General features: G+C 40.5%; 1 protein-coding gene across 1 annotated transcript in view; it reads right to left on the reverse strand.

Moving 5' to 3' along the window:
* Nucleotides 1-7,378: 7,378 nt before the first annotated feature.
* The window catches only part of TET1 (tet methylcytosine dioxygenase 1), a gene marked incomplete at its 5' end in the record, with an annotated part of 110,832 nt that continues 101,814 nt past the window's right edge, over nt 7,379-16,396 (reverse strand). Inside the window, 3 exon segments of the mRNA XM_030204971.1 lie at nt 7,379-8,701; nt 8,999-9,317; nt 10,937-11,074. Coding sequence (XP_030060831.1) covers nt 7,599-8,701; nt 8,999-9,317; nt 10,937-11,074 — 1,560 coding nt within the window.

Below are 16,396 nucleotides of genomic sequence, written 5' to 3' on the forward strand. Positions count from 1 at the left end.
ACACTCCTTGTGTATCTTTTATAAGATTAAATGAAGACAATGTGCAAAACAGGCTATTTAGTAATGAAGGGCTCCATTCAGCAACAAAGTATAGTCCCCTATGCACCTTGGAAATATAAGTAATGTTGAAAATGCAACCTTGTTTGTCTGTATACTCATTGTGCCCCATCTTTGGAATACAATATGCATGAAGTGCTATTTGCAGAGCAATGAGGAGACTGTGTGCACAAGGTTATGTCAGAGGGAAGAATTTCAAAGCAGCAGTACCTCTTTCTCACTGCAAAAATAATCTGCAGCAAAATGGAAGAGGAGGAAATTTGATGATCGTGATTTTTTTAGGGGGGGGAGGGAGGGGTGTTAGCCTGGGAAATAGAAAACTAGAGTTAAAATCATAGAATTGAATGGGCTAACAGACAAAGCAAAGAAGCCTGTCATGAGATCTTGACCACTCCCTCTCTGTTCCTCCTCTGTGACTTGTCAAAACCTGATTTCTGATTGGTGGTTCAGCCTCTGATCAGTCACTGAAAATTTCCTGAAAAAGAGCAGATGCCACGGTAAGCCAAATGGAATTTTCTCAGTGCCCACTTAGTTTTGTTATTGCACTTCGGATCTGTGCTATAGAAATGAGAAAATGTCACATTTAATTCTCCCTTCAACCTCTCCCTCACTAATTGTAGCTTATTTCTTCTCTATCTTTTCTGCATCACTGAACTGAACCTAGTCTTTGGCTCACATGCTTAGTTACTGACAAAGAGAAGGATGACATACCTGCCATAACAGGGAGCAGAAAGGCTACAGCACCTTTTTAGGAGTAATTCAAGTGCAATTTTCCATCTTTGGATTAACATCTAGAATAGCTTTTGCCTAGAATGAAAAGTTTTGACTGGAAAAGATGAAGTAGCACTAATGATGGCAGCTCAGGACTTCCAGGCTTTTGGGTCATATGAAAATCAAACTGCGTGTGTGTGTGTTTGGGGGGGGGGGGGGGGGGTTCTATATACAAAACATTTTGTTCGTTGTGTGTTTATGGGAAATATATTTAGGGGTCAATATTCAAAGTGATTTAACCGTTCAGAAGCGGCTCTTTGCCACTTAAATCACTTGTCCAGGGCTGTCTGATGATATTCAGTGCAACACCAAAGCAGACACTGTTAAAAGAGTCTTTATTCAGGCAAGTCCCAACGTGGCCACTTTTCGCCAATTAGGCTGCATCAGGGGTAAACATAACTAACCAGGGTCACATAAAACATGTGAAGCTCTTGCTCTGCCCTCTGTGGAAAAGAAGCTGCATTCAAGTCATCTTGGATGCTCAGTCTCACTGCCAGGGTAAATCTTGTGTGACCCTGGATAGTTGTTTATGTTTACCCTTGATGCGGCCTAATTAGCGAAACTTGTTTGAATAAAGACTCTTTTGAACTTCATAGTGTCTACTTTGGTGTTGCTCTGTTTTGTTGGTGCAAGTCACTTAGGGGTCCTTTTACTAAGGTGCGCTGAAAAATGGCCTGCGGTAGTGTAGGTGCAGGTTTTGGGTGCGCGCAGAATCATTTTTCAGTGCACCTGTAAAAAAGGTCTTTTTTTTGCCAAAAATAGACATGCAGCAAAATGAAAATTGACGCGTGTCCATTTTGGGTCTGAGACCTTACCGCCAGCCATTGACCTGGTGGTAATGACCTACATGCACCAAATGCCAGAAAATTAAAAAAAGGTTTGAACGCACGTAGCGGACGCACGCCAAAAATGAAATTACTGCAAAGGCCACGCAGTAGCCGGGCAGTAACTCGGAATTGGCGCAGTGTTTGGGTCAGCAGAAGAGAGAGGAGACCACCAAATATAGACTGGAATACAAGTTTAAAGGTTTTTATTGTAGCACACCACCACTGTGCCCGAAATGGTCACATTTCGCCTACAAACAACTTGAGAGAGACTAACAAATGAACACTTTTCTATAGAACTAGCACTCAAGGGTAAGTGGCCTCCAAAATGTCCCTCCAGTCATTGCTCCCGACGCAGACTTTATAGGTGAAATGTGGCCATGTCAGGCACAGTTTTGTAGTGCAATAAAGACTTGAAACTTCTAGTCTAGCCTACGTTTGGTGATCTGCTCTTTCTTTTGTAGATCCTATTAATATAATAGAAGCAAAGTACTGGGGAGAGGGGGGTGTTGTATGGGTTGGGAGGATGGGACAGTTTGGCAACTTGGGATGCTTCAAGGGCTGGTACTCAAAAGGAACAGTAAAGGGTAAAATAAGTCAAAGCAAAGAATCCCAGATGTAAAGATAAATCCAGTTTATTAAAAAATTAGTTTTTAAAAAGACTCAACGTGTGTGTTTCGGCAATACGCCTGCGCATCAGGAGTGTGAATGGCAATGGAGCAAAAATGCAGTGCGTGCACTCATAGCATGAAACGCTTGTCTATATCATTATAGCTAGAAGTATGGAGTAGGCTGTGAGATGATAAAGGGGGCCCTGGGGCTGAAGGGTCAAAGCGATGTGGACGACTTGGAAGAGCATATATGTACTGCATACAGTTCTTTCTAAGCAGTGTTTCATGCTATGAGCGTGTGAACTGCGTTTTCACTCCCTTGCCAATCAGATTTCGACAGACTCCTGATGCAGGCCTATCACCGAAACAAGGCCGTGTCGAGTCTTTTTAAAAACTGATTTTTAATAAAATGGATTTATCTTTACTGGTGGGCCTCTTTGTCTGTTTGGACCTCACTTCTTTTACCCTTTGCTGTTGCCTATTTGTGAGGACCTGTTACTCCTTTACTCCTGTTGTTGCTCAACAGGAACAAGCATGCAATGATTAGGCTTTACTAGGAGACATCCGAGGCATGGTGCACAAGACAAGGATAATGGGTTTAATCCCATTTGGCATCTCACGAATGCTGTGGAAGATAGGGGGGGAGGCCATGGGGGGAAAGTATGCATGAAAAAAAGCTGTTGTGCTGGGGATCTTTGGAGATGGTTTTGCTGTAAAAGTTTGATCCTATTGTTAATGGAGATTGTTAGTGTTGACTTATATAAGTATTATCCCAGTTTGATGTTCTGAATAAACAGGTCAATAAATTGGGCTGCTGTGATGCCTAAGGACTGACAAAACAAACAAAAGTCACAAATTTCTTAACACTCTGAGGAGAGAAGTTATAAAGTGGGCTACTGTTAAGACGGGTTATTTTACTATTAATCCTAGTTCTTAGTAACTAGGTCTCATTGTATAAAATGGTAAAATAACATATCCTAATAGTAGTCCACACTGATGATTACGCCCCTAAATATCTAATGAAGTAGATGACTTCCAAGCATACAACTTTAAGATTCCCTTCCTAACACTAATTTTTTCAAAAAAGAATAATGAATATTTGCTGTCATGTTATAAATGTGTCCAAATAAATTTGATGGAGGCCTGACTGGTAGACAGAGGAAATGAAATACTGAAAAACTCTTTTATATTATCAGTTGTAGTCCAACAGAAGAATAATTTAAATAAGGACTCAAGTTACTGAAAACTCTCAGACAACAGGGAATAGACGGCTCAGAAGTTTGTACATTTTTCTAGGGAGGCCTCGGTCTGGAAGAATCAAGAGGAGAAGATGGCTAAGAACCCATTCTAAAAGATGTGGAACAGGCTTTTCCATTAAATATAAGAAACAAGAACAGAAGGGTGTGCTTAAATCATTCAGGGGCTCTTTTACAAAGGTGAAGTAGCATTTTTAGTGCATGCTAAACACTAGTGATGCCCATAGGAATATATGGGCGTCTCTAGCATTTAGCGCACGCTAAAAATGCCAGCATGCCTTAGTAAAAGAACCCCTCATAGACCTACAAAATAAGTTTATTTATTTATTTATGGTACATTTATACCCCACATTATCCCACAAGAGCGGGCTCAATGTGGTTTACAACATTACAAAAGGTTACAATTCAGGGTGGGTACAGCTTCAAGAAATCAAAGGGAGGGGTAAGAACATGAGGGTAAGACAAGGGTGCATGACGAGGTTGGTGCAATCGGTGGACAGGTGGGCTTGCGGGTTCAGTCGATATGAGGAAGGTTAGGACTAAGTATTGGCAGTGGGGTAAGCTTTCTGGAATAAAAAGGTCTTTAAGGATTTCTTGAAGAGCTGGTGGTCATCAGTTTCTTTCAGCTGCCGTGGTTTGGCTTTCTAAGTAGGTATTTTGGGAAGATTTACAGCTCAGAAGATATCGATGAAAGAGAAATGCAGAAGGGGCCCACATCTGAAATAACTCAGATGTGGCTGAACATACTAAGGCAAATATTCAGCCCACAGTGGTCAACATTTTTTAAACTGCGTATAGACCTGGGACTGAATTAACCTGGGATATTCCATGCAGGGCTGTGTCCAGGCTCTGGTTTTGGAATATTTTCTGGGTATGTGCGGTCACTCAGAAGCTAACCAGGTACCGGCCAATATTCAAACCACTGCCTGGTTAGCTTGGTGGATAAAGTTAGGACAGGCTTTTTGCTGTTCTAAGCCGCTTACTAAGCCAGTTAGTGGACTGAATATCGCCGCTAACCAGTTAAATACCAGCTCTGACCCTGGGCCACCCCAGCACTAACTAAGACAGTGCCTGAGTGGTCATAGGCAATACTCAATGGCACTGCCCAGTTAAACCCTTTTGAGTATTGAGCTCATTAGTAATACCACCCAGTGAGGGTGTGTTCTTCTACTCCAGAGAATGGAACTCTAATCATAGGCTAAAAGAAGGAGCTAGCAATAACTTGTAACATTCTGGTATGACTGTGTCAGAGACAATGAATCTACATTACTTCCACCTATAAATCATTTGACTTCTGCTACATTTAGTAGGCTTAATAGTTCTAGTTTCTGCTTTTGTTGGAGCTGTACAGCAACAGGTACATATCCCCAGCTGTTCTAGCAACATCTAGCCATTAAATCCATCCTGTCCCAGAGTGTCCAATTACGTAGCAGACATAAGACTGACCCAGCAATACCATTAATCCTTGCTTCCATAGGGTTACAAGGAAAGCAGAGACGGATGTGGAAATTGTGTTAGATGTCAATATAACCCAATGAAAAAGAATAAAGACACTGAAAGAAAATAAATGTGGACCTCTTTAAAGAGTGGCACAGTTTAATCAAACCAACCACCTGAAATGAGCAATTAATTGGTAAAATGAATGCTAATCTTGCGTCATTTCAAAAGATTTGATTGTTATTCTTTAAAAAGACTGAATAAAGAAAAGGCTCTGCAGAAGTGCAAGTTGAAGCCTGGATTAATCTGGAATCAAGGGGGCATGGTGGGTATGATGAGACTGTTTCAGGAGTAGCTACATGATTGAATGGATGAGGGGTAAGGATTGAGGTCTTTAACTGGATTTATAAGGTTTAGATTTACAAAATCGTGGCAAACTATTAAATAGATACTCAGAACATCTAAATCCTACCTCTGGGTATAAAAATGTGCTTAAAGGATATGTGCTATAATGGTGACTTTTCTCAGTAACAAATGTAGTTGTAGTTTGCCATTCCCAACAATATCCACCATTATGATCTATGAATACTATAAAAACGCATTTTAATTATACTTCAGTTTGACAAAGGTTGACCTATTAAAGCTATGTCAGTTGATTACATAAGGACTGGCTTATAAAGTATGAAACTAATAAATTCATAAATGTTGGCCTCCTCCAGATGTAACAACAGAACTCTGAAAGAGAAATTTCTGCCAATCTATTTCCCTTCTTTTGAAAATCCAGTCCAAAGCAAATATTCTATCACCCAAATCACAACTGTTCATTGCCAGAAGGACTGAAACTGACACTACAGGAGACACAGTATCATCTTAATTCCGTCAAAGGGTGTCCATATGATGCTGTTTTTCAGTCTCACCTCGATTTATTCTGGAGGACAATTACCAACTTATCACAGCAGATGGCTTTCTGCATATGTAATAGTATTCCACTGGCCAAAGCAGGGCTAGCATTGGTAAAAACTCAGTGAAACTGAGAAGCGTACAGCTTATGTCAGGTTCTGTAGTTTAGCCGTGAGCAAGCTAGTATACCAAAAAAAGTGAACAAATATTTTGTTGCTAAATTGAGCCCAAATGTTCTCCAGCACTTTTTTTTTCTAATGCCTAAGAAACATAGCAGTATATTCATTTGGTAATATTTCATAACTGAAATAACAGAAGGTACATTTACATACATTGCATTGATACAAAGTATTTTCATAGTAAAGTACAATATAAATCAAGTTCCTTCTCTTAAATTTTACAACAGAAAGATGAACTATAAACTCCTTGGACTGAGAAAACATTATGGTTGTCTGGTGAAAATTCCAAATGCTTAAATCTCTCCAAGCTGTACAGCTCAACTAAAAATTGCAGCTAATTCTATTCCACGGGGACTGTGTAATTTCCTAACACTAAAGTCATCTATTTTTCATATCAAAATATTTTATTATCATTTTTCAGATCAGCAGAGTAAGGCAACCTGAGGGGCATTTAATCCTATGACTGATCGCACCTCTGAGGGATTCAAAGCACCAGGACACATAACATCATGATACTTGAGTTTAGTGAAAACATTTGCCCCTCTTTGCCTTTTTGCTCAAATGAATCACAATCAGTTCAAATCTTTAAAAATTAAAAAACCAACAATAATCTATTACCTAATGTCTACCATCAATACTAAGACTGATGATACTTATTCCCAATAATGTGCATGGTTAATTTCTATTAGTATACAAAATGCAGATGTAAATAATAAGGAAATTCCACAAAATAATTCTTAATTTTTGTTGTATAGACAAACAGTAACCAACAAAATTACACTATGCTATTTTAAGTTAAATTAAAAAATAGAAAGTGCTTTTAAAATACATTTTTACAGTTTAAAAACAGCTTCTAACCACCACTATAGACATATTTACAAGTTTTTAAAAATGCAATATCTGAGGACAACAGATAGAATTTTATTATTTCTTTTCAGAAATAAAAACGCTTCACCTGACTTCTCCAGCGACGGTTGGAAGTTACTGTACCCATGTCACCTCGCAGTAATAGTTTAGCTTATTCTTTGTTCCATGTGGTTGAGCACCAGAAGCTGTGTAGAACTAAAAACTGTATAGCTTAATATTATAAAGGTGAACCAGTTAAAACACTTAAAAGTGATTTTTTTTACAGTAAAATTGCAGTAAACAGACTTCATTTAAAGCACCAGAATATAAATTCCTCAAGTAAGCCAAAGGACTATGAAGGCTCATAATGTACATGCAATTTTGTCATGTAATGCATTTAAACTACAAAATTTTCTCTCTGTATACATATATATATATATATTTCTTTTTTTCTTTTTTTTTTTCTTTTTTGCTTGAATGTGCTTGAGCACCACCATATGGGAAGATATAAAAGTCACAGTTTTAGTCACCTTTTGTTTAAAACCTCAGCCATGAAAATGGCTGAAGTAAATTTACCGTAAACGTTACGCAAAATCTTCTTCTGACAGCACCTTTTCTCCTTTTGACAGCACCTTTTAAGAAGACACAGTGCAGTAAAAAAAAACAAACAAACAAACAAACCGGTACTGCACAAGGCAGTATATCACCTATGGAAACCTATATCCAATGGTTATAGGGCCCTGTCACCTGGGTAAGAGCATAAGAAGACACCGTGATGACACTGTCTTGAGTAATTGTTAATGCCCTGCGGGAAGGAATTTGGTTCAGCTTGTGTTCTTCACAGAAAATGTCTTTGCTTTCCTGGGTTGTTGGTTTTGTAGTCCTGTTACAGGGTTTCACAGTCATGCTTTCGCCTCTTAATCTTTCTGCAGCTTCCCTTTCTTTTGCCCTCCCTGCCATTTTGGCTTCCCAAATTGCTAGTCCATGTTTTGGCTCATTCAAGTTCTTATGTTGGTAAAAGACCAAGGAGATGCGAGTGGGATGGCTGCGGTTGGGTTTTTTGACTGGTGTGGTGGCATGGAGTTCCCGACGTGCACATTCAATCAGGATGGAACCGTGTGAAGGTGCCACAGCCACACCACCAATGTCCTCATCCAGAAAATTGTGCTCACTATCTGACCACATTTCCTCTTCCTTTTCTCCATGCGCTGCTGGTGGCACCAGCCTGTCTATTTGCTCCTCCTCTTCTTCCACCTTGATCTCAGGAACACTGTCTGCATCTTGACATGACTCGCCCCGTTCCACCTGACTTTCATTTCTACTTGTAAGCCTTGCTTTAGTGTTCAGTGGAGATGACATATTGCAGGAGCTAATCAACTGAGGACAAGAGAAGTTTGGGAGCTGGGGTCGACAATTTTGCTTGTCAAATGCCTCCTGGTCAATTATGCAGTCCGAGGGGCCTTGGACTTTGTGCTTAGATAGCCTAGCACTTGACACTTCTGGTACCCCATTCATGCAATATCTCTGTAAAACACCATCTCCAGCTGACAAATCACCATTGTATTTTGTGAATGGGGCTACACTGTGCAGACCATTGCTATATTCCAAACAACCATTAGAAATAGAATCATTATGAGGAAGATTTACACATGTGGATGTTGCTGAGGGATGGGGATGTAAACTATTACCATTGCATGGAGTGGACGTGGCACACTGGTTACTTTTACTAAGAGAGCTTTCAGCACGCTTCATTGACTTGAGACAGTCTTGAGATTTCATCTTTATTCCCGAGAGGTGTTGCAAAGGAGTAGTTTTGTTCCCTTGAAAATAAATTCAAAAGTAAGAAAGTAAATTAAAAAAAACATACATCCCAGTGTAAATGCAAACTATTTAATGAAAATTTAAGAATTAACAGAAAAAGTCTTCTACACCTCGTACAATCAAGTGAAACTTCAAACCATTTGCATGTTTTCATTTTTATGGTGGATCACCATATTCCTCTATGGTGAAAGGGATAGCATGCATTATTTACACTTACATCTATAAGGATTTTATTTTCAGAAAATGCATAATGAATATCTGCTCATATCATTAAAAACAGATTAAGTTCCACTTACCTAAACGCTGAAGAGTTTTGCCACGTTTATCTGGTGATCCACTCTTCAGCTTCCCTGCTTTCGAATGTTTGTCAGCCGCAACTTTCTTGGTTCCTACTTTTTTCTTCTTTGCCGATCTCAGGGGCTCAGCCAACATTCGTACTTCTCTAGGAAAAGCTCTCAGCACCTGTATCGCCCCTGTTTTTATCTTAATTTCTTGTCCCTCCTTTCTGCCAAATTCATCTGTTTGGGAGACCTTGTAAAGTGGAAGCACGTGTAACTGTTCATCTTCTGGCATTGTCCCCACTACACGGTTATCTTCTTTTGTTAAAGTACAAACCTATGATTTAAAGCACAATTTTTAGAAAGTGTTTGAACTACCTAGGATGGAATGTATTGCAGCACATAGGCCTCAAAATGGCTATTATAAAATATGGAAACCTTTCATGAAATGGTGGAGTCTGCAGTATACTCACACTTGATGTTAGTGAATTTTTTTTATATTCTATTTGTTTCAGCCAACAGAAGATTTTTACCTTATTCCTGGAAGGATGGGAGGGGGTTTTATCGGATAAAGTTTGGGGCTGGAAGATACATGCTCGTGCTGTTTACAAGAAGAAAGCTGATGTGCCAAATGATGTTTCTTGGGGGTTTTTGGCTAGTTTATGGTGTGTTCTACCTGCTTTTTTTGGTTACGTATTTCCTTAAAAATTAAAAAAAAAAACATAAACAAGCCATAGATAATAAACAGAAATGTAAACAGCAGGAATCTTGTACTGGTTTGTACTAGGAGCCAGATTTATCTATTTAACTGTGGATGTGGACTGGATGTGAATTAATTTGAAATGTCTTTGCTTAGAGAAGAAGTTCTCAACCCAGTCCTTGGGATACACCTAGCCAGTCAGATTTTCAGGATGCCCACAATAAATATGCATGAGATAAATCTGCATACAATGGTGGTAGGGAATGCAAATCTACCTCATGCATATTCATTGTGGGCATCCTGAAATCCCGACTGGCTAGGTTTGTCCAGAGGACTGGGTTGGGAACCCCTTGATTACAGGAAATACATTGCTACCTCTCTGTACAATGTATTTTTCTCCAAGCAGGAAAAAGAGAAGATAGTCTAAGTCTCTAGTGAGACCTCATTTAGAGTGCTGTGTACAATTCTGGAGACCACACCTTCAAAAAGAAATCAACAGAATGGAGTATGTTCATATGGTGGCTAATAAAATGGTCAGTGGTCTTCAATATACAATGTATGGGAACAGGATAAGAAAGAGTAGAGACATTTAAATACTTCTGTGGTTTAAATACAAAAGGAGGTGGCCTCTTTCAATTGAAAGGAAGCTCTAAAATGAAGAGACACAGGAAGAAGGTGAAAGGGAATAAATTCAGGAGTAAATCTAAGGAAATATTACTTTCCATAAAGGGTGGTGGATTTGTGGAACAGTTTCCCAGTGGAGGTGGTAGAGAAAAAGACTGTATCTGAATGTAGGATCTAAGGGAAAGGAAGGGATAGTAGATGGTATGGATGGGCAGACTGAACAGGCCACATGGTCTACTATTCGCCTCAAACATATCTCACACAGAAATACACGTCAAATCATTAGAAATGTTAAAATGAAAACACTGCTTTCCATACAGAAGATTTCGTAGTGTACTTCAACCTGAGCCTGAAACAAACAAACAAACCACGCTAATTACTTTCTTTTGCAAATGCTAATGCTAACGGATTCCACTTGGTTCCATGCATACAGATGTTTCTCCAAATAAAAATGACTGTAGAACTGCCTTAACATTTCAGCAGACCGTCATGGAGCCACATCTTCAACAAATAAGCCCCTATGCAATTGTAGTATAATGTATGTGAGATAAGACTGAATAGGGAAACAACATATAACTTATGGAATGATTTCAATAAAAGTGCAAAGTAAAACCAAATTAATACACACATACCACAGTGCTTCCATTGTTCATGTTGTGTGTATCCCTATGAGAATGGGCGCAGAAGTCAATACAAGCTGTCACACCAGAAAAAGGTCTACCAGCCTTGAAACCCAACCGACAATCTGGTGCAATGTGTTCTAGTTCAACCTAAAAAGAAATTCAACAGCACATGATAAAACATACAGCTAACAATAGAAACTTTCTAGAAGTGAATGACACGCTCCCATGTTCTAACTCCCAGATAAAACAGAACTGTTTGCATAAAAATGCAAGATTTTTAGATTTTTGTTATTTATTTTCTGTAGTTTCTGTACATTGTATTCCTAATAAAGCAGAAAACCTAAGGGGGTCTTTTACTAAAGCTTAGCTCGAGTTATCTGTAGTAGGGCCCATTTTATTCCTTTGGGCCCTGCTGCAGATAACTTAAGCTAAGCTTTAGTAAAAGAGCTCCTAAAAAAACTCCTGGTTTAATCACTACAACTAACAGGTGTCATGAAGAATGCTGAATCACTGGACCTGAAAGAAAACTGATGAGAGGCTGCATCTACTGGTGGGTGAGCAGGACTTAGGTCATACATTAAAATAGCAAGATTGTTCAATTCAGTGTGTGTGAAACAGGTTTGAAGAAAAGGGTTTACTAAAGGGTACTGTCTTGCTGTGAGTGACAGTGCTTTTCCTATAACATAGTAATCAGCGGTGTTGGACTCCCACCCTCCCTCCCTATTTCCCAATCACCCTGGGCACATTCCTTAATTTACAGACCTTTATCTAAGACAGGAGGCAATTTTTTCATAAAAAGAGTCAGGCAGAAATTTACATTCATAAGTCAGTAACATTGGCTTTAGCAACAGACTAAGGGGGGAAGTTATCAGTGTGGACTATCATTACTGTGATTTTACTGTTAACCGCAGTTATTAGTAACTAAGTTTCATGGCATAAAATAGGGCCTGTACTAAAATAACACATCTTAATGGTAGCCCACATTGAAAACTACACCCCTAAATGTAGCCCAAATAAATGTAAGGCATTGGGCATCCTCCACACCCAAACAACTCAACGTTAAAATATAGACAGCAGTCCAGCAGCAAAATGGGGGAGATTCAGTCCTTTGTACTGAATGCCATATGTATGATTATCTACTAGTTGAGAGGTTGAATGTGTGTACTTGGTACAAAGAGCTCCTGACCCTCAGAGAATGAGTCTAATCTCTGGAGGCTAGAGTAGAAGACTAGGAGAAGCCAAGGTAGAATGTAAAGCAATCCCACATCTATTCTGGAAGCACCTATAATCCTTTGAAAAAGCAAGGCCCCTTGAAAGGATAAGCATCACCTCAGTGTCGCAGAAAGAAATTCTGCAAGCAAGGACCTATCTTCTATGTGATGCGATAACCACTCACACCAAGGATGTGTCTCCAGAGGTATGTACCCAGGAAGGAAGAGTTACAACTGCCACTGGTGATTCAATCATTAGGAATGGGAATATAAATAGCCGACTTGTATGTTGTTAATGGGTCTGTAGAATATGTATGATCACTTGGTAACCTGCCTGTTAGTGCAAAAGTGGAGGATCTCACACATCACTTAGATAGCTTTTACAGTATGCTAGGAAGGAACCAGTTGTTGTGGTACTTGAAGGCAGAAACAACATAGGAAGGTAGAGTAGGAAGGTCCTGGAAATCTATTTTAGGCTTTCAGGTAGAAAATTGAAATTCTGAATCTCAATGAAAGGATTCTCAGAATTGCTATTACAAGAATAGAATTCCAGAGACTGGCTGAGCTCCAAAGTCTCAATACATGAATAAAACAATGATGCAGGGAAGAAGGCTTTATATTTGGGTGTGACATTTTGTGAAAGGGGAAACTTAGGGGTTTTTTTCATGAACTATTCTGTGGTATTGAGTACTGGCATCTTTTCCATTACATATTAAAATTGATCCATGGTCCCCAAGTATTAAAAACAGAGCTCAGACTCGGCACTCCCCAAATGCACACATACAGTGTGTTCCCAGGGAAGAAGTACTGTGTTCAGTCAATCCCTGCAGGCCCAGAAGAGAATGTGGAGGTGAATGCTGTAGCCAGCACATAATAGATCAGCCCCTGCAAAATATGAGTGACATGCCAGCTAAAGAGGATGAGTTGCCCAGATGATTAAAGTAGTTTTGGTTTAGTGATCTGAATATGCCACATTTGGGAATCTGAATGTGCAACATCTCTGATATCTTTGCATACAGCATAGTACAGGAGGAAATGCACCTCTGTTTCTATGTCTCCAGCATCAGACTGCAGGAAGAGTCCAGCTTAAGGTTTCTAGTTCAGCTTTTTATTTCTGTATATTTCTGTATCAATTTCTAATATGTGGTCATTTATTCTGTATTTGGTAAAGCATATCCATATTTTACATATGTGACCAAGGCAAGGTATTTTGCTAGAATTTTGTTTCTGTGTAAGGATTTGTAGCAGTTTGACTTCTTTTTCCCAAAAGTGCACCCCAGGAACTGACTTGCAAGTGCTGCCTTTTCACAGATTCTGTGACCATTTGCAGGCTTATTGTGGGATAGGTCCCTCACTGATCATCTCATCTCTTAAGGGTGACCCTGTATGTGAATATTGGCATTTTCTTTTGCTGGAAAGAAAAGCATGAAGGGAGCCTATTCCAAAAGGATCTTAACCAGGGTGAAACCAAGCAACCACATTTAAAAAGGGCATAGAGCAACTTTTAAACTAACTCAGGGGGGAACTGTCAAAATGGAGAAGTTAGAAAATTCTAATAAAGGTTGAAGTAGCCAGGGTACATTTATTTTAACAAAGAACTGACAGAAATAATTATTATACAATCAATTGCTAGACAGGTTGTGAATATAAATTTTAAAAACATACTTTAAATTGTCTGTAAGTAAATACCAGAGTCTAAAAACTAAGACTGGAGAGTTAGAATGTAAGACACTGAATGAAAATACAAATATAACCAGCATTTTGGAGACCTAGTAGATGAAAGTTAATCAGTGGGACAGTGTGTGATACCAGGATACAAATTATTTCAAAATAACAAGGCAAACCAAATTGTTGGACAGGTGGCATTACATGTTGAGGATAGCACAGAATCAAACAGGATAAAAAAAACTATAGGAAATAAAGGGGCCCTTTTACTAAACGTTAAGCACTAACACGCACTGAACACAGAACAAAAGCTTACCAGAACATGCATTAAAGCATTTTGTAGGAGTCTGCCTGTCAGCGCACTCTAACTCATGTGTTAGATATTTTCTTTAAATATTATTTGCTGGGGGCATATGGGAGGAGAATGGACACAGAAGTGTTAACCAGCTAGAGTATTCACATTAGCACACGCTAACTGGTTAATGCAGAGTTAACATAGGAGTTGGTAAGTGCTTCCTCGTTAACCTTTTTCAGGTAATGCACACTAATGTGAACATTTTCACATAACCTGCATTTAGGCGATTATAAGCACTTCCAGTGGTTTTGTGCTATTTTCACGCAAAATGCAAGTCACTTTGCCCTTCTGGCCCTTTATGTTTTGTGGGCAGAAGTTGCAGATATTTCTGGACATGGAAAGAGCTCAAATAAAGACAAAAAGCAAAGAAGTCTTCAAAAATGAGAGCATCTCAGCTGTACTTTATTGACCAGAGCAATCAAATCCCTGCATCAGGGGTCTTCAAACTTTTCTTTGAGATTGACGGCAACTAGTGCCGGAGCTTTCAATTTCCTGCAACGTTGCGACTGGACGTGGAAAATGGTAAAATTATGTATAATCATACCTGATAATTTTCTTTCCATTAATCATAGCTGATCAATCCATAGACTGGTGGGTTGTGTCCATCTACCAGCAGGTGGAGATAGAGAGCAAACTTTTGCCTCCCTATATGTGGTCATGTGCTGCCGGAAACTCCTCAGTATGTCGATATCAAAGCTCCATCCGCAGGACTCAGCACTTAGAGAATTACACCCACAAAGGGACACTCTGCCCAGCTCACCACCGCCGAAACGGGGGAGGGGAATTAACCCAGCTCATCCCCACACAAGTGGGGGAGGGGAATCCGTCCAGCTCATCCCCGCGGAGCGGGGGAGGGACACCACACCCGCCGATGCGGGGGGATCTGGCTTATCCTGCAACCGCAACCGCGGGAGGAGCTGACTGACCCTAACACCGCCGAAGCGGGAGGGGTACAAAGCTGCCCTACAGCCGCACGAAGCGGGAGGGAGTGCCGGCAGAATTTTAAGTCTCAATCCAGCCCCGTAAAACGGAGGGGAGAGGAATGCAGCAGCTCACTGTAACACAAACTCGTCTGAACTCTTGAAGAATCCAAGTGAAAAAACTTGAACACGAAGTCTTTCTGAAGTAACTGAAGACTAAACTTGAACCTGAAATGCAACCAGAATAAAAACAGTACAGATATCTGGGAGGGGCTATGGATTGATCAGCTATGATTAATGGAAAGAAAATTATCAGGTATGATTATACATAATTTTACCTTCCATATCATCAAGCTGATCAATCCATAGACTGGTGGGATGTACCGAAGCAGTACTCACCCAGGGCGGGACATTGAAATCCCTGACCTCAACACTGAAGCTCCAAACCGGGCCTCCGCCCGTGCAGCCACAGTCAAACGGTAATGCTTGGAGAATGTATGAGCCGAAGCCCAAGTTGCCGCCTTGCATATCTCTTCCAAGGAGACGGATCCGGCCTCTGCCATCAAGGCCGCCTGAGCTCTCGTGGAGTGAGCCTTCAGCTGGATAGGCGGCACCTTCCCCGCGGCCACATAAGCCGCTGCAATGGCTTCCTTGACCCATCTTGCCACTGTAGGCTTAGTAGCCTGCAGACCCTTACGAGGACCTGCAAACAGGACAAACAGATGATCCGATTTCCGGAAATCATTGGTCACTTCCAAGTATCTGATGATGACTCGTCTCACATCCAGATATTTAAGAGCAGAGTACTCCTCTGGGTAGTCCTCCCTACGAAAGGAAGGGAGACAGAGCTGCTGATTCACATGGAAGCGAGAAACAATCTTGGGCAGGAAGGAAGGCACTGTGCGAATAGTCACTCCTGCCTCAGTGAACTGCAGAAAAGGCTCTCGACATGAGAGCGCCTGGAGCTCGGAAACTCTTCTGGCTGAAGTGATAGCCACCAAAAAGACTGCTTTCAACGTCAGGTCTTTCAGAGATGCCCTCGACAAGGGTTCAAAAGGCGGCTTCTGCAATGCTCTTAGTACCAGGTTGAGATTCCACGCAGGCACCACTGAGTGCAGAGGAGGGCGCAGGTGATTAACTCCCTTGAGAAAGCGCACCACATCTGGCTGCGAAGCCAGGGAAGCACCCTTCAGGCGGCCCCTGAAGCAAGCCAGAGCCGCTACCTGGACTTTAAGGGAACTGAGCGACAGGCCTTTCTCCAGACCTTCTTGCAGGAACGCCAACACTGAAGCAATTGGAGCAGAGAAGGGAGAAAGTG

This window comes from Microcaecilia unicolor, chromosome 5, assembly GCF_901765095.1.
Source record: "Microcaecilia unicolor chromosome 5, aMicUni1.1, whole genome shotgun sequence".
NCBI classification, from domain to species: Eukaryota; Metazoa; Chordata; class Amphibia; order Gymnophiona; family Siphonopidae; genus Microcaecilia; species Microcaecilia unicolor.